This window comes from Poecilia reticulata, chromosome 7 (assembly GCF_904066995.2).
Source record: "Poecilia reticulata chromosome 7, P_reticulata-male-v2, whole genome shotgun sequence".
Classification (NCBI taxonomy): Eukaryota; Metazoa; Chordata; class Actinopteri; order Cyprinodontiformes; family Poeciliidae; genus Poecilia; species Poecilia reticulata.
The window spans coordinates 7,429,273-7,452,853 of record NC_088836.1 but is presented as its reverse complement, the minus strand read 5'-3'; the positions used below and the strand labels follow the sequence as shown (position 1 = coordinate 7,452,853).

At 38.4% G+C, this 23,581-nt stretch overlaps 1 protein-coding gene and 3 long non-coding RNA genes across 5 annotated transcripts; 2 read left to right on the top strand and 2 right to left on the bottom strand.

Annotated features, from left to right (window-relative positions):
* Positions 1–1,240: 1,240 nt before the first annotated feature.
* On the bottom strand, positions 1,241–10,378 carry LOC103466997 (solute carrier family 2, facilitated glucose transporter member 1-like). The gene is made up of 10 exons (XM_008413004.3): positions 10,183–10,378; positions 7,473–7,565; positions 6,445–6,605; positions 6,119–6,359; positions 5,095–5,257; positions 4,144–4,331; positions 3,749–3,853; positions 3,564–3,665; positions 3,273–3,476; positions 1,241–2,087 (listed from the first exon to the last, which is right to left on the bottom strand). The coding sequence occupies exons 1-10, from the start codon at positions 10,198–10,200 to the stop codon at positions 1,881–1,883; spliced, it is 1,482 nt and encodes a 493-aa protein (XP_008411226.1). The 5' UTR covers positions 10,201–10,378; the 3' UTR covers positions 1,241–1,880.
* A 1,036-nt stretch (positions 10,379–11,414) lies between these two features.
* On the top strand, positions 11,415–14,472 carry LOC145552181 (uncharacterized). Its single transcript, XR_014088135.1, has 3 exons — positions 11,415–12,211; positions 13,817–14,081; positions 14,204–14,472. It is a non-coding gene; the product is annotated as an uncharacterized LOC145552181 (long non-coding RNA).
* An 80-nt stretch (positions 14,473–14,552) lies between these two features.
* LOC145552180 (uncharacterized) lies at positions 14,553–17,548 on the bottom strand. Of its 2 annotated transcripts, none has more exons than XR_014088133.1 (6): positions 16,991–17,548; positions 16,863–16,922; positions 16,385–16,435; positions 16,082–16,273; positions 15,429–15,540; positions 14,553–15,308 (listed from the first exon to the last, which is right to left on the bottom strand). It is a non-coding gene; the product is annotated as an uncharacterized LOC145552180 (long non-coding RNA). The 2 variants fall into 2 exon arrangements; XR_014088134.1 differs by having other exon boundaries at positions 16,082–16,248; positions 16,991–17,547.
* A 1,908-nt stretch (positions 17,549–19,456) lies between these two features.
* Positions 19,457–22,391, top strand: LOC145552179 (uncharacterized). The gene is made up of 3 exons (XR_014088132.1): positions 19,457–19,655; positions 22,080–22,164; positions 22,260–22,391. It is a non-coding gene; the product is annotated as an uncharacterized LOC145552179 (long non-coding RNA).
* The last annotated feature ends 1,190 nt before the right edge of the window (positions 22,392–23,581 follow it).

The window sequence follows — 23,581 nt, the reverse complement described above, 5'->3', positions numbered from 1 at the left end:
ATTCTTAGAATTAGAAGTGTTTCAATTGTTTATGCAGTTTATGCACCATCAGGAAAATCTAGTCTCAAAACTCAAATCGACCAAATAAATTTGGGACAGACTTTCAGTGTGGATAAAGTGCAGGTTTACAAATCTTATAACAAGGAAGTTATGATTATTTTCACATTCTTTCAACACAACTGACATACACCAATGTCTAGATGTTCATTTGGATTTTGACATAGCTTAACGGAATCAGAACTCCTAGTTTGTGCCAGTGGTAGGAAGAGGTCGCCAACTTTCTGCAGAGTCAATCACTACAAACCTCCAACCTTCATGTTGCCTTCAGCTGAAGAACAGTGAACAGAGAGCTTCATGGAATGGGTTTCCATGGTGGAGCATCCAAAGCATCAATACAAAGCATCAGATGCAGTGGTGTAAAGTAGGCTGCTACTGGACTCTATGGAGTGATGAATCACACTTCATCTGGCAATCTGATGGACGAGTCTGGGTTTGGCGATTGCCAGGTGAACTGTACTTGTCTGACTGCATTGTGCCAAGTGTAAAGTTTAGTGGAGGGGAGATTATGGTGTGGGGTTGTTTTTCAGGAGCTGGGCTCGGCCCCTTAGTTCCAGTGAAAGGAACTCTGAATGCTTCAGCACACCAAGACATTTTGGGCAATTCCATGTTCCCAACTTTGTGGGAACAGTTTGGAGCGGGGCCCTTCTTCAAACATGACTGAGCACCAGTGCAGAAAGCAAGGTCTATAAAGACATGGATGGAGAGCCTGGTGTGAACAGAGTCCTGACCTCAAGTCGATAGAACACCTTTGAGATGAATTAGAGCGGAGACTGAGCCAGGCTTTTTTACACCCTCAGTATGAGGGTGTAAAAAACATGGATGGATGGATTAGGAATGGGATTTCACTTAAACTCATATGTGAGTCAAACAGGTACTTCTGCCAATGTAGTTTATGCAGAGACGAGCTGCTGCTCAGGGTGTCTGCAGAGAGCGAACAGCACCATCTGGTGGTGGCTTGATATCAGCATTTGAACATGAAAGTCACCAATCTCTTCCACAGACACAGTACAGCAAAAAGCTACTTTCATCTACAAATTTGGAGATAAAATATAAATACAAAATAATATATGGAGAAAACCACATTCAGGCCCTCTGTTTAAGCGTACCAGTCACATTAAACTGTATGACATTAATTTAAATATTTTTGCGATGCCTAAGTAAATGAATACAATGTTTTCAGGGTTTTTTTTATTTTCTGGTACACACTGAGACATTTTAAACTAGTAAAATACAACTATTAGACACAATATAAAGTTGATTTAATCCTGAGTACCAAAACATTGACTTATGGCTACATGTGATGATAAAAATAGAAGTACAGTATGCATAGGAAAGTTCTTGCACTGCAGGAGACAGTAAAATGTTAAAATTAATTAAGCATACAAACATTTCACACACTTGACCTATCAGACATTGTATCTTATTACACACAGTTTAACAGTGAACCAGCTGGTTAAAGCAGAACACAATACAAAACCCAAAATGACAAATTCAATAATTAACTTCTGTAATTGCTATAAATGAAGATAGAGCAAAAACAAACTTGAGACTGATGCAAGAAGTCAGCCGTGGCAAGCTGCAAATTCAATTTACTCTTTCTGATTTACCAAAAGTCTTAGCTGTTGGAGAGTCTGCATTATTTTCACTTTTATGGCAGATTCATAAAATTAAAAAAACATTTTGTGCTACAGACTAAGGCCACAATGACACCTCGTGTTACAATATAAATCTATAAATATCCATGTGAGTATTAAACCAGCAGTGTTACATTGAGCCGTTGAACATGAGTGTGACTTCTTGCAGATGCGTGCTGACAGCGTCTACAGGTCAGGGTCATCCCCCTTGAGCGTGTTGAATTCTTCTGGAGCTGAATACTTCTCAGTCCCCTGACCAGAGGAGTGGCGGAAACCTGCTGCGATCTCATCAAAGGTGCGACCCTTTGTCTCGGGTACTTTGAAGTAAGTGAAGACGAAGAAGCCAAGCAGCAGAACAGTGAAGATGATGAAGACATAGGGACCAAGGAGTTGCTGCAACAACAAGAGTTTAATGTGTCATGGCCAGGCCATGTAAATGGTGAATGCAACATTATAGCCTGTTAAGTAGTATTAAGTATTTATTTAGTTTCAATTTAATTCATTATACTCTTATTGATGGGGCAAAAAAAATCATCAGACTTCTATGAATTTTATAATAAAAATAAATTAGTTATTAATATTCCATAACATAAGGTCAAGATGCTGATATATTTTCAAATATATTTTGCGCAATAATTACCTAAATCTCACTTTCTGACTGTTATTAAGGGGGCAGAAATTTGAGTCGAGTAAAAAAGAACAATGTCTTTTCCAGCTTTATTGCTGGTGAGGAACAAGAATACCGTAACAGGAAAGTCCTCCATGCTGCAGGTCACTTCCTGTTTTTGTGGAGGGTTTATGTTTCTGGGATATTTCCCCCAGAATAGTTGGTGGTGTCTGATTTCAGAGATTAATGTTTGAGTTATGATTTACAAACTGTTAGAAATAATAAGAAGAAGATAAAATTGAAATTTCATCCATTCATTTTCTGCTGCTGATCCGGGGTTGGGTCATGGACAGAGCAGCCAAGTAGAGAGGCCTAGATTTCCCTCTCACCGGCTTCTTGGGCCAGTTTCTCTGGGGGAATCCCAGGGCGTTTCCTAACAAACTGAGAGACACGGTTACTCCAGCGTGTCCTGGGTCTTCCTCTGGGTCTCCTCCCAGTGGGAAGTGCCTCACCAGGAAGGCATCCAGGAGGCGTCCTCTTGCCTCTTGTTGAGGTGAGGAGGCCACCTCAACTGGCTCCTCTTGATGTGGAGAAGCAGTGGCTCTACTCTGAGTTTCTTCCTAATGACCAGATTTCTCACCCTACCTCTACGGAGAAAACTCATTTTGGCCGTTTTTATTCGTGACCTCATTCTTTCAGTCATGACTCAAAGCTCATGACCATAGAAATGAAATGGAAATTTGGTTTGCTTAACCTGTCAGATGCCTCCCATATCTCAACATCACAAACATTCATCATAATAATTTAAAAACTAGGCCAAAATAAAATCAGTTTGATGGATTATGGCACAACTACTTATTATTCAGTGTAATCTTTCTGAAGTAGACACCACAGTTGCTTTCATATTTGGAAAACAAAGAAAAACAGTCACAGTTTATCTGCATTCTGATTGAAATTGAACCCTTTCTTACCTCAACATACTGGAAGCTCATTCCCACTATGAAGTTGGCAGACCAGTTGCAGAAACCAGCAACTGCAATGGCAGCGGGCCGGGGCCCCTGGCTGAAGAGCTCAGCTACAATGAACCACGGGATGGGGCCGGGGCCGATTTCAAAAAAGGCTACAAAGCTGAAGATGGCCACGATGCTGACATAGGACATCCAGCTGAGCTGGTCCTGAGCAGCAAAACAGGATGAGGTACATTCATATTGTACAATAAAAAGTCTCAGATGAATTCAGCATCAAAGGTCAGGAACACCTACCAGCAGAGCCATGGCAACAGTTAAAAACACAGCAGACACCGCCATCCCCATCAACCCGATGAGATGAAGAGGTCGTCGGCCCACATGCTCCACCACAAACAGCTGCAGCAAAGAGACAAAATGCAGCACTGCAAAGCCTGCCAGAGTCTTTACATCTCCTGCCCCGATGCTCTTTAGCAACTTACAGAAACGACAGTAAAGGCGGTGTTGACCAACCCAGCACCAATGGTGGCATACACAGGCTGTGAAACTCCTGCTCGCTCAAAGATCCCAGTAGAGTAGTAAAATACCTGCCAAGGGTGACAATAATCAGAAACACAGTGATACATTTTGGTTCTCCAAACACAGCTGTTCTAAAGTCACTGAGACCAGGACAGTCTAATTTGATTTGTAAGATTTGGATCAAATCACATCGTGATTTTGCTACAAAATGGCACCATATGTCAAGCAAATACATAATACCGCCTCTTCAAAAGTCTTTGTTGGTCATGTCACCACTATGCAGTTTGGTTTGCTTGTAATCTCGGTGGCATTGAAGGTTGAAGAGATTGCTGATAAAAACGGTCTCTTCCCTACTTACAGCGTTGATTCCAGACAGCTGCTGCGACAGCTGAAGCATGATGGCAACCAAGATGGGCTGGCGGTAGATGGGAGAGCGAAACAGCTCAGGAATGGTCACTTTCTTCTCTCTCATCATCTTCTGGCTCTCCTCCCTCATCTCCTGTATGTCCTCACTCACCTCGTCGGTGCCCCGCAGCTTTATTAGGACTGGAGAAACACAACAATACCCTCAGCCTGTTTGGAAAACGCTGGCACAGATAATACAAACCTCAATGTACCCTGGTTTTGTGTTAATAAACCAGATTTGGTTGTAAATAAAATTTTCTTATTGGTTTTAACTTTGTGTCTAAAATCAAGTGAATTAGTATTTTAACTGTTCAGAGACACACTACAATCAATCAATCAATCAATCAATCAATCAATCCTCCTCCATCTCCACAGTTTCGTCCCTTCAGCCGTCAGACTCATGTACTCAGGCTGCACCAAATACAGCTACATCTCATAAATCATTTAAACACACATATCTATATATCACATAAATTACTTTACTATTCATTAATTTATTTTTGTGTGTAATTAATTTTTTGATCTGGGACCTGAGTCCAAATTTCATACCACAAACAACAAAGGTGGTATGTCAATAAAAAAAAACCTTGAATTATTTAGAGAGTATTTTACTGTTCAGAAACAAACTACAATCACAGTTAAGAATCCGTGTTAAGATATGACTTGGTAGTTTACTTAGCTTATCATTATAAAACACGTTATTATAATTATTCACAGTCAATTCTTGTGGAGAAGCTTCATACCGGATCTATCAGGATCAAAAACGTAAAAGAAGCAAGAAAGTTTGGATGGTAGTGAAAGTGAAGACTAGTTTTATTTTTCTTATTGTAACGTCACTGAAGAAAAGTAATTCATTCTGTTTCAGGACTCCATATACATACAGATGAATATGTGTAGATCTTACCGCTGCAGGCTTTGCTCTCTTCATTGCAGTTAATGAGGAGGTAGCGGGGGCTCTCTGGACAGAACGGCAGCAGAGCACACTGCAGCAAGGCCGGCAGCAGAGTGAACCCCATCAGCAGTGGCCACAGGGACGCATTCCCCAAGATGGATTCAATCCCAAAGATCTGCAGCACAACACAGACCTTATGAGAACTGAAGTAAAAACAGAGCAATTGTAAAATGGTCAAGGGTTTTCAGATTACGCTAAAAACAGTTCATTTCATTCATTCATTAAGAAACCCTGAATAAACTAGCAGCAAAAAAATAAATACAAGTTGGGTTTTTTTTGACCAATGAAAATGAGTCATTGTATATTTTGATTTATAGTTTTTCAAAAACTCTCCTACTGCGGTTCTGTGATATCTGCCAGATGTTTGTGTTCTAGCGGTTCATTTCTCTCTGGTTTTCCCAATAGCTTCACCTAATGACACCAGGGGTTGCATTAATATGAGTTCTCATTTCTAATGGTTTCTAAGCCACAGAAGACCTTAGCTTTATCGCTCACTTGCTTCAGCCAGTCACATCACAAGTTCTGGAAAATTTCCTGCACAACACTAGTACAGCTGGCTAAACAGGAAGAGCTACAGGGTACAGTCTGAAACCAAACTACATTTGTTACTACAACCCTATAAATGGTAAAAGCTGCAATATGTAAATATTATTTTACATATTTGTCAAAACTGTCTCTAACAATATGACATATGTCATAGCAGAATGCTATGGGATATAATTCGTGAAAAAAATTGAGCTCCACCTTCTCCCAAAACACTAAATAGAAACAACCAATCAGAGCCAGGAGGCGGGACTTAACACTTGTCAATCACAAACCGCCTTCACTCAGCAACATGCCCTATTTAGTAGAAACTTCAGTGAATTCTGCAGCGAATGGTATAAAAACGTCTCTGGATTCTTGTGAAACAGGTGACATGCCAAAGTAAACCCGATTCTTCAAGAGGAAAGGAAGACTGAGGGTTTAAGGATCTCACCTGGGCCATGAGGATGCCAATCACCACACCGAGCTGATGCAGAGTGCCCAGGGCTCCACGAAGAGACGTTGGAGAGATTTCCTCAACATACATGGGTACAAACCCCGTAGAGAGGCCAGAGTACATACCCACTATAAAACGTCCAATGATGAGCATCTCAAAGGAAGCTGCCAGTTTGCTGAAGCCCATAAACACAGCAGCAAGGAAGACTAACACATTGGCCATGAGCATGGAGTTCCTCCTTTAAAGATCAGATTCATTTTGCCATTAAGAATCTACTTTTATGTTGCGAGCCAAACTTCTTCTCTCCACGAGCAACATTTTACCTGCCAAAGCGGTTGACAAAAAGGCCGACAGAGAAGGAGCCGAACATTCCTCCCACGGAGAAGACGGCCACAGAAAAAGACCACAGAGCTGTCAGGGTGCTCTGAGAAATGGGTTCTGAAAACCTGCTGATCCATGTTGTGTTGTAGAAGCTCTCAATGATCTTAAAGACAAACAGAAATCAGTCGGGTCAAACCTGCTTGACTCGGACAGTATGGATCCACGTGAACCACAGGAACACTTGGAAAAGATTGGACTTTTCTCTTGTGTCATTTGGACAGGAGATGATGAGACCTCTAAAATGTTTCCATGAAACTTGAGACGAGCTGAAAGCTTCGCCTGGGACAAGATTTTTCAGTTTTTCTTTTCAGAATATATTTTGTTATTATCACTACAGACAAATCCAAAAGTGGAAAAAATACATCAAAGGTATAATGAAATCTAGTCAACGCCACAATCATTTACTCAATTAAGTAACTAAATGATGAGAAAAAATATATTTTATGTTCTGCAGTATTTTGTGAAATAACTTCAACTGCTACTGTTTCATTAAATAAACATCTGATTGGTTAACCTGTAGCAACTTAGCAGCCGATCAGTCATTTAGTAATAATTTGATATAAATTATACATCAACAAAGATTTCCATAAATTTTTATGATTTATTTATGTGTGTCTCCATTTTACTAAAAATTTGTATATGAATAAAAATTAATTTGAGACCTTTTAATTTATTTTGTTGTGGCACTTATGATCTTCCATACATAAAATCCTGGGTAGCTTAAATCATTTTGCATTTTAGGAGGAACACGCCTAGACTTGAGCAACTATTCTGAAACTTTCTTTCATTGAACTTCTGACAAGAAAGTCTGGCTGCTTGGAAGAAAAGAGGAAGAAATGTTGTCTAAATCAGGAATGTATCTGTTTCATTATCTTGATACAAATAAGTGGTTTGATATGGGAACTGTCCTGCATATATAAAAACAGCACAGTGTGTTTTTCTGTTTTTCTGGTCACTTAGACGTTCTCACATTCTGAGGTGCGTTGATGACACCAGTGTTGTAGCCAAACTGCAGAGAGCCGATCACAGCCGTCCCCACTGCCAGCATCAACTGGGGCGTCACCTGTATACAAACAAAAGGTTGGAAAAGAAATAAACATTTAAAATGACTCCAAAAAATATCAAGACACAGAAACATTCAGATAAGTTTTTGTTCCAATGGAATAAAGGAATCTAAGAAAAGTTCTAGTATGTGGGATTGGATCACAAGAATCCTTTGGGGTATGAGTGTTTTCTGTATTTGCTGGTATGTAGACAAACTGGGCCATTCTGTGGATGTGTTGTTTTATTTTTTAGCCTTTTCATTTGAATAATAAGTATTCCTTTTGTAAGTTTTAAGTGGTGTTATGTTTGATGGGGAGGGCTGCACAGTGGCAGCAAGAAGGTTCTGGGTTCGATTCCCGGCCCCGGTCTTTCTGCATGGAGTTTGCATGTTCTCCCTGTGCATGCGTCTCCTTGTGCATGCGTGGGTTTTCTCCGGGTACTCCGGTTTCCTCCCACAGTCCAAAAACATGACTGTCAGGTTAATTGGCCTCTCCAAATTGCCCCTAGGTGTGACTGTGTGTGTGCATGGTTGTTTGTCCTGTGTGTCTCTTCTGTGTTGCCCTGCGACAAACTGGCAACCTGTCCAGGGTGACCCCGCCTCTCGCCCGGAACATTAGCTGGAGATGGGCACCAGCAACCCTCCCGACCCCACTGAGGGACAAGGGTGTAAGAAAATGGATGGATGGATGGATGTTTGATGAGGAAAAAATGCTACAGGTCTTAGAACTTATAGATTTAAGAGACAAGGAGATGAATGAAACAAGAAACTAGGACAGAAAAATCATGAACAAAAAACACAAGGCAAGTTTATAGGAACACAAAAACATAAACATTAACCACATTTATAGTTGGAATATAGGCACATGGCAGCTTCTGGTGCCTTTACAGGGTCAGTATGTAGCCAGAGTGGCATGACATAGTTCATGGTGCCGCTGCATTCCCCTCCACATGTTTGTGCTGCCTGCAGGTGTATGATATTGTCTTCAACTCCACAACATTCTTGCTGCAAGGTAACAGGGCTGCAACTTCTCCGTCAAACTCCTGACTGAAGTTGGCTCTTCTCCTTCTTCCAAGCAAACAAAATTGGTGTCAAATTTGTGCAGTAAAATTTTTCATTTCTGCTACTCTAATTTTCAAGACATTAATAAAAGTTTTCCAGAGGTCATCAAAAGGTCAACCTCTCCCTCCCCCTGATTCTATTAAACAAAAACAAAATTTGTTACTATCAACTCTGCAACATTTTGCTAAAATGTTACACTTGTGCTGCTTTTATGAAGAAGATATTAATTAAAGTTTAAAGGTCAAATTGTCAACCAGCCCCCTCACCCTCCCACATTACCCAAATCACCTCTAATTGACAATACATAAATCTCATTATACAATACTTACTATATGTGATATTCCACTCATGATACAATATATATCATGATATTCAACAAACTATACGATTCGATACATTTTTAAGATTTTCAGAAATATTTTAGAGGGACAGAGTGATTTTGGTGACATTTTTTAACTGTTCCATGGACTTTAATTAATTGAACTGATTGTATAATACTGGTGTAATAAATGTTTTTTTCATACATTTGTTTTCTTTAAATGTTAATTGTGTGGCTCTGTGCATTTGATTAAGCAGAAAAGGATCCTTTTTTGTCTCATTCACTTATATGTAATTCATCTATTTCATTTAATTATTTAATTCATTGTAACTGGTTGTTTCGTTACATATCATTTTTAATGTACATGTGAAATTGGGTAAAAACTGTCATGTGTGATAGCTGTCATTTAATTCATGCGGATTTGACATAAAACTCAAAGTAGGATTTAATGTATCGATACTCACAGATTGAAAATTGAAACTTTGAGGAAAAAAAAATATCAATATCGTAGAATCGATAAAAATTAAACTGCCCATATGTCCTTTTAAAAACTAACTACTTAAGCAGCTCAAACAAACCTTTCGCAGCATAAACATAGCACAAATATTTTACACTTTGATTTGTGTAATGCGGTTGGTTGACTTTTGATGACCTGTGTAAACTTGCATCATCTTCAAAATTATAAAAACACAAAAAGCAGCATAAATAATCACAATGTGGTGTAATTCAATGACACCAATTTAGTTTGATTTGAAGGTGGAGGGAAAAGGTACCGAGCCGAGGCGACTTCAGCCAGGCCCATCAAACATGTCCGAGTTTCTCCTGTTTCTTTTAAGACCATTATTCTATTCTATTAAAGGTGGAATCGTCCTTTCACTTCTCATCAGATGGATAGATTTTATTCATATTTCCAAGGTTTTCCAATGTTACATAATATATTACGTAATCACACAGACTGTTTTTGAGGTTTGGTTTAGTGCGGACGGGCAAGAGGAACATTTTCCAACCATATTTTACTGAATAAAGCTGAAAAACAAAGAACTACCAGGAAACAATCCAATTACAAATGTACTAATGAACTTCTCACATTCAAATAAATATGTTTTAGATACAATTTGAAATAACTTAAACAGTAATGAATAGAAAAATACCCTTAAGAATCCAAAATGAATGGACAGAATTTAAGCTGCCTGAAGTGACTGCTCTCGTACAAAGATACTGGGTGGGGAAGGGGTATATTGATCAAGCAGCAGTTACCTTCCCGCTGCACTCCATATCAGCTCAGACAGTCCACACTTGACCTCCAGATTATGAAAACGAGAACAATAGTTGTTAATCTGTTCCCTCAAATTAATCTGCTTTCAAGCAAAAAGTGTTCTGCTCTGTTATTTAGTCCCAAGTCAGTGTAAACAAGCGTTTACTTTCCTCCTCCATTCACCTGCAGCAGTAAGAAGCTTAGCGACGTCACCGCTAAGTGGATCTTCACGCTCTGATTGGTCGAGAGGAGCTCGCTGTGAGACTAACACATGTTTATCAGAGTGCTAATAGCAGCTTAAACAGATTGGCAATCCTTAAGAGATAACTTAAGGAAAGCAGAGAGCACATAAGAACCGACTTAAAAACTATAACATAAACTTGCTCAAAGACAAAATAAAAAGCCTATTTCTCTTTCAAGCAGACAGATTTTCTTCTGTTCCAGTCAACTGGTCTTGATCAATAATTTTCCATTTCCAACAAAAGGGAACTTTTGGGACTGTTTACAATATCATATTCTACTCTAATTGAATTACGCTTTAACTAACGTGGGTTGCAGATTCACAACAAAATGCTTACAAAACAGATCCTGTCAGTTCAGTCCAATCAAATAGATTCAAATTAATTTATGTACACTCCTCTTTGATCCTAGTTTATGAAAGCAGCACGGTTCTCTGTTTTGTGCTCGGTCTTCTCAAACCCTCAGTCATTTGTACCAGATGATTGATCAGGCTGAGGCAGATTCTGGTTCTGCTGGAGGGTTCTTTCTGGAAGAGGGGCTGTTCTTACATGCATGGCTGCTGCAAAGTCAGTGACTCAATGCGAGTGATGGTGCGCTGTCACTACATGCTTGTCTCGGAGGAGTGAATGATGCAAGTCAGAAATTGCATTTTTTTTTATTGCAAGCTGAATAATAAACTGAATTTGACTGCATTGTTTTGATCAATTGGAACAACATTTTATTATGTGATTATATTGGATATGAAGATTTGTTGTGAGTGAGTGGGAACTATGTCGATATACACTTCAGCTGACATTCAGTATTCCTTCCCTACGACATAACCTGCCATGAATGATAAGGCTAGCATGGCCATAGTTGGCGGCGGATTAGCAGTTTTCCTGAAACAGTAAGTTGTTCCTCCGCCATCAACAAAGCTGCAGTCCACACTGTAGCCACCGAGTTATGGAGGACCAAAACTGACATAATAATAAATAAAAGAATAAATATATATACTATATATTTTCTTTTTTATTTCTCCATACACATGACTTTCCATCAAGAAAAATAGACATTTTTTATTTATTATTTCCTAACCGTATTTATTTCTTGATGTATTTATTTATTATTTCCTCGCTGTATTATTATTCACTCCTCCGTATTATTATTCACTCCTTCGTATTATTATTCACTCCTCCGTTTTATTATTCCCTCGTCCGTTTTATTATTCCCTCGTCCGTTTTATTATTCCCTCGTCCGTTTTATTATTCCCTCGTCGGTATACGGACGAGGGAATGTAAATATGTAAATGAGGAGGCCTGCTTTCTATGTCCTGCTCTTCTATTGGGTCAATCAACCGGAAACAGAACGATCAGTCTGCAGATCCATTGTTCATGCCTGCGCTGTGCTTCTCTTAGCAGAGCAACCTTTTTTAGAGGAATTTTAAAAAATCTAAGAAATGTATCGTAGGATTGCTGAGGATTTAAGGCACCTTGCCAATTTAGCTGAAAGTAGCACAGTCAGTGATGACTATTTGCTTTTTCGTGTCAATGTTTTTATGGAGTTGCTGGTCCAGCTAGCTGCAGACACGGATAATGATGCTAACTCATTAGTTGTCCAGATGTTGGAGGAAGTGGCTTGCCGTTTGCACCAATCTGTGTACCACACAAGAACAGTTGGAAGACCTGGATATTTGCTGCCTGCTGAGGTATTGGAATAATTTCTTCTTGCTGGTGTATCCGTCATGGATATTGGCAGACTTTTTGGGGTCAGTGAAAGAACAGTTCACAGGCGAATGGCAGAGTACGGTATAAGGTAAGCATGTGTGATATTTCTTTTGCTTTTTGGAACTTATTTGTATTTAATATTAGTATTGTTAGAGTTATTATGTTTGTTATCATTCTTACATTTATAATTTTATGTTACTAGTTTTTATTTAGAGGTTTAGTGTTCAAATTTGTTGAAACTTGGGAGACAAAGTTAAATCTTCCTTAATCAAGCATGTTTGTACAGATGGTGACTTAGATCTTCCTGGGAAAGTCCTGAGCTGTAAAACCTATCTATGTGTTAATTTAGTTTCTGTGTCTCCCCTCTATCTGTCTGAATTCACATCCTACTGTGAATATAGGATGTGGGTTTCACCCCTCCATTCCTGTTCACACCTTTCTCTCCCCTGCTAATAAAAGAGACAAACAAACTGAAGGTTTTCAGAACGCTCTATGAACGGCTCGGAGGAGCAATTGATAGAGTTTTTCTCCTTCTGCAGAAGTCGGCTAAAAACTCATATACGTTGTCTGTGGTTCTCTTTTTCCATATAGGTATCAGAAAATACCTAACAAGTATTATAATTCCAGTTGTTACAGAACATCTGTTTCAGTTGCGTGTGGTTATGTTTCATGGCTGTTGAGGTACTGACTTAATCTAAATCATAAGATCCCATTCATGTTAGTGTTTAGCTATGGAAAAACAGGGTGCAAAATCATTATAAATAATGTTATCATTATATTATTATTTCATGATGACAGCTGACGCTCTGCCTCCCCTGACCGCATGTTTCTGATCTGTTGTGTTCAAATGTCCAAATATCAAATTTTACTAATAAAACATGTCATCTTGAGCCTTTAATTCACTGAAGAAGTTCAGAATTGTGAGATATTCATATTCATTAATGATTTGCTCGTTCTCTGTTCTAACCCTGCTTCTGGAACTCAAATCATGAACTCAATGTCTACAGAGCAATAACTGGATACCAGGGTGGCGTTGTGAAGCCAGCTGTTAATGTAAATCCAAACACAACCTATACTGGATTTACCTGTAAGAGCATGACTCCTGTCATGCAATAAAGTTGTTAGCCCTCCAAGCCTTATGGCATTATCAGGAAAAAATAGTTTATCCATGTCTTGCAGAAAAGAGAAAGCAGCTGTTTCTTGTTTCCCTTTGGTGGTTACATTAAGATGCATGTAATCCATGAAGCTTAATGGACTACATGAAAGCAATGATACATTGCTTTCAAGCTATCATTTGGCAAGGGTAGCTTTTAGCTGATGTGCAAGTCCATGACACCCTAGCTTTTGTTTTCTCTCACGTCTTCTCCGCTGTCTTTGTCTCCATGGTCATGGGCTGCTGGAAGACTAAACTGCTCTAACTCATCTAACTTGCGTAGCAGTCCAAGGCTTTGTACAGTTGTCTGTGTCTTCAAATTTTTGTAGTACACATGACTGAATTTGCTGAAAATTATTGACGCTCAGACTGTTATTAAAGATTTTTAAATAACCAATTTGTTTTCTAATGACTAAATACATTTACAGGACATGAATAACATTGAGTGACATAATGTAAATAGAATTTAAAGATGTTGGTCTTTAAATAAGTGTATTATGTTTTTCTCACCTTTCTCATTAAAATGTCTTTTCAATCCAGGATTGAGAGGTTGTGGAGAGATGTATTTGGGGCAGTGTTGGATCTGTTTTATACAACTTTCTGCTACCTGGAGACCGAGGGCCTATTGCAAACAGACAACGAGGTGCACTTATACGCATTACACTGGACCTTTTTACCTCAAATCAACAGACATCTGAGATTTTTCATGGACGGCTGGAACAACCACCGACTACGTACAGAACGGAACCAGTCACCACTACTGTTGTGGTCTCAAAACCAACATGAAGATGGCGACCCCACACAGGTTTGTGTAATGTGTTCCATTTCACAAAGTTTAATTATAAATTAACTTGTGTGTTTTAAAAAAAACTCCAGTGTGTCTAATTTGGATATTATTTATATCACGATTTCTTAAATCTTTGACAGGTTGACAACCAGTATGGTATTGATGGGGAGAGGCAATATGGTCACCATCATGATGGCGTGACTGTACCAGAGGTAGAGCTTCCAAGGCCTTTGACTCGGGTGGAAATTGAAAGACTACCAGATCCAACGACCTTGTTTTCTAATGTGATAAATGTTTATCAACAGACAGTTGATATTCTCACTGAAATATTTGGAAATATGTAAATAGAGGCTACAAAAAACGTCCTTGAAAATTTGATGCAACTTTGTTTCCTTATTAGATAAAATATTTTCTTTGAGTGTGTAATTTATTATCATAATGTATGTTGCTCCTTTTCAGACAAAAAGTTAATAAAATTAACTCCATTATAAACAGAAACAACTTGCTATTTATTTATAACCATCACATAATCTTACACAGTGGTCCAGTTACATTTTGTAATTGAAAAGACAATAAACTTGATGTGAACTATTTGTAAATTAACAATATTCAGTGTTTAAATGTGCTACTTACATGTTTCTGTAATAAAAACACCTTTAATGACTTTTCATTATAAATCAATATATATCAGATTTTAGCTTGTAGGTTTAATTAATTTCAAGCTAAGAAATAAAGTATTACTATGGTTTTATATTTTGAAAGTTTCTGTGTGATACTACAAATGACTATGTAAACTTAGTAAACAATTGATAGCATCAAGAACAAGCTCTTCAATAAGTTGTACAATAACTTGAAGCAGTTATATTTTAAACAATAATGCAAAGTTCTGTCAAACTCGAGTCATTAACAAGTGCACTACACATTACTTCAGAACCATTACAGAAAATTAGAAAGTTGTAACTTTGACAAGAAATGTCATGGGGCATGTCTAAGTGCGTAAACTTGTAACGCGTTGCAATAGCCTGGTTCAAATTAGTCCGAAACCTGAATAGCTTGATGAAATGCTGGCCATAAGGTTTTGGTGGAAGTCTGCATAGGTTTTGTCATTTTTTGACAATTTCAACATCAGAAAGCAAGTAGATGACTGCGGGAGATTGCAGTCAACAACTTGAATCTCCAGATTGGAGCTGACCAGACCCCAGCCAGTCCAAAAAGTTAGTAGAGTCCTTAGGATGTCCGACGTCCCTTTACGGCACACAAATACAAAAATTATGTTAAGATTAAAATTTAATTAATACATCTGTGAAAAAACTCTTCCCAATTAAGTTTTGAAAAAACCCAATGTATTTTTAAATAATTTCTTACCACTTTCGATGAATCTGCGGAGGAAATTCATAATCAGACAGTGATCTTCCAAAGAGACTATGTCCTCATCGATCTCTTCGTCATTAGGCCAGTTGATGTTATCAAGTAACATCTGCACAAAGAAATGAAATGCAAAAACATTCATCTACATATAGGTTATTGAAGATTTGAAAAAGATGCGTATAAAGGTAGGCCTAAGAATGTGTAAAGTCTTTTGTTTAGTGTTTTAATGTGCAGAAGAGACATATGAAATACAAGTGTAAACAGTGTCATGCATTTGTATGTACTGTGCAGTAACATGTCTCAAGTGCATATAACTTCACGTGTACAAACACGTGAAGTTATATGTTTTTTATAAGTTTTTTAATCATGTTTAACAAAAGAAAGACATTCCATTAGTAGTACATTGCTGCACTCTACAAACAAATAAGAAACATAAATCATTACATTTTAAAATTAAGCAAGAAATTTTGAAGGAATGTATCAAACTTGTCAAAATAAAATTGTTTGATGTATTGCAAACCAGTGTGGCCTTTTAAAGACACATAATTGGTTTGTCCTTACAAACACACTTTAATTTATGGAACTAAAACATTTTACATACATTATTAGACAAGCAAAATAGTAAAGCAACAGTAACATAACTAACCCACCTCGGAAACATATGCGTTTTTCTCCCAGCCCAGCTCTTTGGAGACGCTCTTTGTCCTGTCGTCTTGGGACAACCGAGGAGTCTTTCCGTGCAAGACAACAGAAACTGTGTGTATACGTCGTCTGACAGACGGGATTTGTCCGTCTCTGATGCCTTAGATTTGTCCAGCTGGAAAACAGTCTAGAAACCTCAGCTGAGGGTGGAAATAATCAAGTGTTCAAAGCACCAAAGTTACATACTTAAGAAAGACAATTTTTTAAAAACCTTTTTAAAACCTTTTTTTAAAAACTATGAAATAGCTCACCATCAACCGGATGCCGTCCTGCAAAATCAACATTTCCAGGTGTTGCTGATGCTGTGAAAATAATGAGATATGTGTCAAAATATGTGAGAAAGTCTGGCATTGTAAGCAACATGAACACACACTCACAACTACTGATAATTTAGACTCTAAATACCTTCATTTATTTTTCTGCATTTTGGCGCTCACTAAAAACATTTTGGACATCCCTGATTTAGACAGACCAATAAACCTGACAGTCGCGTTTATGGACTGTGGGAGGAAACGGGAGTATGTCAATCCACGTTTCCCCATCTGATACGGTTCCCCCTGCGTCTTCCTGCTGCTCCGCCCCGCCCATCAGTGGTGGAGAAAGTACTCAATAAATGTACTTAAGTACAATAACGAAGTAACATAACATAAGCTGACGAATTACATTAAAAATAGTAAAAAAAAAAAAAAAAAAAAAAACACACAAGGACGGGAACAAGAGAACACTTACTAAAATTGCGCGTTGGCCTGGCCCTGGGACTTTGTGTCGAAGGAGTAGAACCGGTGGTTGCTAATGAAATGAGAGTATGATTAACATCTTCCACAAATTTCCAAATGTATAGTTAGCCAAAAACTTACCGCGTTCCAACTCCTCCAACCTATTCGCAGCCTCCCTTAACAAGTCAGAAACTGAGCGTCCGCCATGTGACTCCGCCATACCTTAGGTACTGCTTAACTGAGGCCGAAAGCGCAAAGTAGAAAGGCATGAACAATGGATCTGCAGACTGATCGTTCTGTTTCCGGTTGATTGACCCAATAGAAGAGCAGGACATAGAAAGCAGGCCTCCTCATTTACATATTTACATTCCCTCGTCCGTATACCGACGAGGGAATAATAAAACGGACGAGGGAATAATAAAACGGACGAGGGAATAATAAAACGGACGAGGGAATAATAATACGGAGGAGTGAATAATAATACGGAGGAGTGAATAATAGTACGAAGGAGTGAATAATAAAACGGAGGAGTGAATAATAATACGGAGGAGTAAATAATAATACAGCGAGGAAATAATAAATAAATACATCAAGAAATAAATACGGTTAGGAAATAATAAATAAAAAATGTCTATTTTTCTTGATGGAAAGTCATGTGTATGGAGAAATAAAAAAGAAAATATATAGTATATATATTTATTCTTTTATTTATTATTATGTCAGTTTTGGTCCTCCATACCGAGTGGCGCTAATAAGTGGACAAAACTTGAAAACAGCAGCAACGCCACCTAGTCAAACTAGGAATTTAAAAAGTTAATAAGAATGAGCAGTGCTTTAAAAAATGCAGCCAGTTATAATTCACAATAATGTGTTATAAGAAAGTCAATAAAACTGCAGTGAAACAAATCTAAAAGGCCATATGGTCAATAAAAGTCTTACCCGCCAACATGTGCAGCGTTTCTTGGCGGCCTTGAGCTCTGGCGAAGAAAAGTTTATTAGAATTTAAATGGTTTTAAATAAAGATATAATGAGATGAACTGATGCCTTGTTGCACAGCGGAGAATGACGGGCCGGGTCACTTCCAGTGTAACTCAGCGGGTTATAGTAGCTCTGCTGGTGAAATTCATACATTTTTTTAAATAATAGATTCTAACGGTAGTTTCACGCTGCAAGTGACCTTTAACATAAAAATAAAAGGGAGGGCTACTATTTTTATGCCTTGCTCTCTTTCATTGTGCCACACTATGAAACCCTATAATGACATTTTTAATAACTATATTAAAGACCATTTTATGACAGTTCCTTTCTTTTCCTTTTGGTTCAGCTAACACACCTAGCTGGGATGAGACGGCTCCTCGTAATGTCTGGCCCCTAATGTGTTGACTAGTGTGTGTCTATGTTGTTTCCTGGTGTGCGTGTGTATGTGTTGTGTCTCGTGTCAGTCCGGCTTAACTCATGTTGCCTCTCTAATCCTCTGATGAGCTCTTTCTAACTCTATTCAGAAGACAACATGGTGACATGATCTCGCCACAGCTTGTTCACAGATGCAAGTGAAACAAACATCATCTCTGCAGCAAACCTCCGTGCAATTAATATTTCTAAAGGAGCCATATCCATATCTACATGACTTATGTTAAATTCTTAAGATGGTTATTGATCAATGAAAGAACGATTGTAACTATAGTAAGATGGCCTCAGAGAACTGCTTTGTCATGAATTGTGGTTGGTTGTGGTGAGAATGGATATGGAGGGGCGCAGATTGGAAGTGAAACAATGATGGTTTTAATGGTGATAAGTTTACAAATCCAGCAAACACAGGTGAGAAAGGAACAGACACAGGTAAGCATGGGGAGTGCATACAAAGATGCGACAGGGAGCAGGTGATACAGGTGGGGCTAAATACACAGAGGGTAGTCAAGGGAAAACGAGGGACAGCTGGAAACAATCACTCAATTAACTAAAAAAACACGCACAAAATCCAAATCCATGCTTGTTATGATTTTTAAAAACAAAAAAACCCCTGTAAACAAAGGATTGAATATAACTGTGGCATAAAGGATATAATCATTGATCCATCAGATCCAAACACTAACTAGTTCTGTTCTTATAAAACAATCAAGGTTGTTAAATGAGCTCCAGAGATCCATGCTGCTGACAGACATTTCCTGAGGAAACGCAGCAGAAACTGCAGCTGTGGGAACGTGTGAATGTTGAACCATCTGTAGCTGTAGAACGACTCTTTTCAGCCGCTGCTCACGTCAATCACTGGGACTGTTTGTGTATTTACTTTTCTGTGGAACCTTTTCCATACTGATCTGAAACCACAAGTTTTTTTCCAGTTTGCCTTTGGTGCAGAACTGCCCAGTGTTGTTGTGCAACCCGTAGCGCTCTACCCCCCGCCCCATCTCTCCATATTTTCTTTGATTCCATATGTTAATGTCAAATAGTTTTGGAGGCTGTTAAAGATTGAAACAAGTCAATAGCTCCAGTGTTTCTTGGCTGACCGCGAGTATGTAAATCCCATGAAGCAATCCATCACAGTTGACTCCTCTCTGTTACTCTTGTTTGGGAAGAGGAGTGTCTCTAAATGTGACATCAGGAGAAACCTGAAACCGTTATTTCCAGCAGCCCTCCCATTACTCTGTCTACTCTCACGTTTGTTCCCCTTTCCCCCGAACCTCTCTCCGCTCTCTCAACTGGGCTCCAAACGGCCCAACTTTTCCATCCTGTCTTCCTAAACTCCACCACCTATCCTTCCAAGAAGTACCACCGTGGTATTGACCTCCTCCTGGTTCTGCTTCTGAAGGTAGGTCTCTGAACGGCCCTGCGCTGCCACGTGTTGGCTGCTTTGACAAGATCTGCTCAGGACGAGTGAGGGAGCATGGGAGAAACACTTTGACAGCTTGGTCAAACTGGTTTCACTGGGCGTTCACAGGCACACAAGTCGACTGTGTTAACAGTTTGATTTAAACTCTTTTTAAATCAAACTGATTGACGCTAACTTCATTTGCTGAAAACAGACCAGAAAAAACATTTTTGGAACATATGACATGGTGATCAATTTACATTAAATTTAGCCTTAAGTAACTTATTGTTGTCATTGCTATTGTTGTTGTAGAAATGGAAGGGAGACATTATGAGTAATTTTTGGTTTTATGCAGAAGGTTTGATTATTTTTGTTTTATTAACTTATATTTTTAATAACGTGTCGTTGACAGAAAAGTATTAATCATAAAGAAAGATTGGGAAAAAACACGCAAATAATGTTGCAATATTTGTAAACAAGTGTTTTGCTTGCTGAAGACATGCCGTGGTAAAACAGAGCCTCTGTCTTATATAAGCTGTAAACCCACAGAGCCCATGTCAGGAAAAGAGGGCTGGGCCTCTCCCAGGAACAACTTGTTCACTGTTGCTGCTCGGTTTGACATAGAAGGCTGGGTCAACCAAGAAGATTTTCAAACTCGGAAATAACTGTTTTATTTTAGGCTATGGTCAATTTTTCCAAATTTTACTTGATGGGAAAAAGGATAACCTCTTGATTTTGATGCTCTTAAACAATGCTTGAAGCAGTTTTCAGCAAACTTACGGCACAAATTTGTGTTCAGGAATATATGAAAATAACTTCAGGGGGGATTACAAAATAAGTTAATATAATGTTAAAGAGAGTACATAAATTAGGCAATGAAACCAAAGGAGATCAGTGGAAGAGCACAGCTCATCTGAGTTACTGTAGCAGTACTTTGATAGTTTAGGTGTTGCCAGGTTGGATAGTTGGTTCTGGGGATCTTATCAGGATCCCCTGACTGCATGTCACAGCTGCTGACCCCGAGTGACGACACTGATAGGAGTAGAGGAGACTGCACTTTGAGGATCACCTCAATCCAAACACCCAAACACCATGTCCTCTGTACAAACACCAAAGTCTGAGGACTTTGGGGAAGATGAGTCTACCACCGTTTGCATACAGCAGACAGTGGATGAGATTCACCCCAAAATGCTGAATTTATTGTTTAGATGTCATGTTGAAGTGCCTCTTTAACAATGCAAGGAGTATTGGACAACACTTGCTGAGTGGAGACTCAACAAGGGCTTATGGTCCAAATTCATTAAAAAAAAACAAAAAAAACAGGGGCCATAGAGTATCTGAGCTACTGAAAGATCACAGTCGTTATCCTGCTTGGGAAACTTTACTTTTGGATGTTGGAAAAGAGAGTCCAACTAACTGTTGAGTGTCAGACTCTGGAGAAGCGGCCATGGCTTTAATCCTGGCTATGAAAAGGTGGGCTAGATGTTTACCCTGGACTGCAGAGGGGATTCATGGGAGTTTGGTTGTTCAGTCTGCATGTGTTTTATGGGTCTGGAGAAAACTTAAACAATGTTCTTTGGTGTATTTTGTGGCAGGTGAAGTGGTACCTGCAATGCTTTTAAGTGCTTTCTGGTCTTTGCCTACCTTGAATTAAACACATGGTCATAATTTTACGAAAGCAGTTAAGTTTGTCCAATGCCCGGGCGTGGGTTTTGTTTGTTGTTTGTTTGTTTGTTTGTTTGTTTGTTTGTTTGTTTGTTTGTTTGTTTGTTTGTTTGTTTGTTTGTTTGTTTGTTTGTTCAACCTTTTACCAAGGGCAGCTACAATATTCCAATATACCAGTCATTGAAAAGTACACATGATCAGGCGTCTGTTTGAACAGAGATTCAGGACAGCACTGGAAAGAAGCTCTGAAACCTGATTGGACCGTTGGTTGGGTGTGTGTTCCTGCGTCACAAAGAGTAAAAAAATGTTGGCACAAATGTCTCTTATTTTACTTTTGCTGACAATTGTTCATTCTTATTAACAAATCACACACACATACACTGTGATATATATATATATGCAAGATATACATTGCAAAACATAACATCAAAAATGATTTCTATATTTGCAGATCTCCTAACAACGATGGATAAGTTGAGTTTCTCTGCACACTAAGATTACTGTAAATAATCTGTCTGGTGGAAAGCATTACACCAGCTTGTTCTATCTTATTTTTGTGTTAAAGTTCATAATCTTTTTGAATCTTAAAGAAGGACCCAATTGTTTTTCAGGCTTTTTCCCATTTTGAAGTCGCTGAAATATGCAGGAAATTCACCTTTTTTACATTTCAAATTGAAGACATCAAAACGTTCTTAGTTTTGATGTCTTACAAATAACCATCTTCACTCTACTCTCCTCTATGTCTTTTCTATGTTCCAGAATTTAAACTCAAACCTTTTACTCTAAATATGGAAATGGAGAAGATCACAAATGGGATGAACCTCGACGGGGCAATGGAGACAGGGTACGTCTCAGCTGTGTGTCACGCTCACTGACTTGCATTTAATCTCTATAATTTGTGTAAAAATCAAATACGATAAACAAGTCTTTAAATTGCAGAATACCACCAGAGGAAGAAAAGTTCCTGCAGCACAAAGACAATGATTTAAAGAGGCCACAGTTCACAGATGTGAGTAATAACTTTGAAAAGATTGAAAAGGTTCTCCAATCTGAGAAGCTGCATCTCTTCTCAGCTTAGAGAAGAGATGCCTTAAGGTAAAATTATGCTTTTATGCTACTGCATTATGGTTCTAAGGGTGCCTGCTGGACCATTCAGGAAAATAGAGATGCAAGTGAAACTATTGCCATTTGTACATTTTTTCATTTGTGGTGATCTCTTATATTTTACCAATTGCTCCCTTCTGGGCAGTACCTTGGTATTGAGAAACCCTTTTAAAGTTCATCAGTTAATATTCAGCCAGCTGATATTGACTTGCCCACAGGAGAATGTATGCTTTCCAAGTACTGAGAGATTTCATGTGGTTTGTTGACTTTCTATGCCTTTTTGCATATCCTTTTCTCACTTTTATTCCATATACCATTCCACTCCATTGTACATATATCAAGTTATGGACAAATTTCTTTGCTTCTTTTATATTCGTGAATTACTTGGGTTGTTGTCAATAAACCTTATGAATTTCATGTCAATAGAAATTCTAAAAATGTGGGTGCTGGTGAGCAAGATATGGTGTAAGACGAGAGACATGGTGATTTTCCAGGGCTCCTGCAAAATCCGTAAAAATTACAATGTAAAGAACAGCATTAACCACATTAATATCAGTCAAAAAGCTTGTTTATTCTAATACATGGAGAGAATTTGAATGTAAAGTAAGAATCCGGTTATTATTATCCAGCAAGACAAATTAAGGGGACTTGTATGTTGTATGTTTTTTATTTTATTTTAGTTTGCTTTTGTTTCTGTTTTGTTATCACTCCATCTTTGTTGCATTCGTTGCTATAACGTTTGTCGGTATTACTGCTGCCTCATCTTCTTTTGTCAACTTGTAATGCCGAAGATATTTATCAGTGAGAGACAGAAGAATGGAACTGAGGAAAAGTGTTGCTAAAAATAAATACAAACTAAGTAAAAAAAAGAAATACTAAAAATAAATGTACAGATTCTTCCTGTCCACAGTTGGAATCTTGTGAAGAAATGGTAGATTACATACACTCACCAGCCGCTTTATTAGGTACATTTTGTTAGTACTGGGTTGAAACCCCTTTTGTCTTGAGAACTGTCTTTATCCTTCGTAGCACAGATTGGGAAAGGTTCTGGAAACATTCCTCAGAGAATCTTTAGGAAATTATCTGCTGAAGGATTGTTTTTTGTTTTCTTTCTCTTTGAAGTAACTTTTGTTTTCTGTCTGTTGAAATCTTTATAT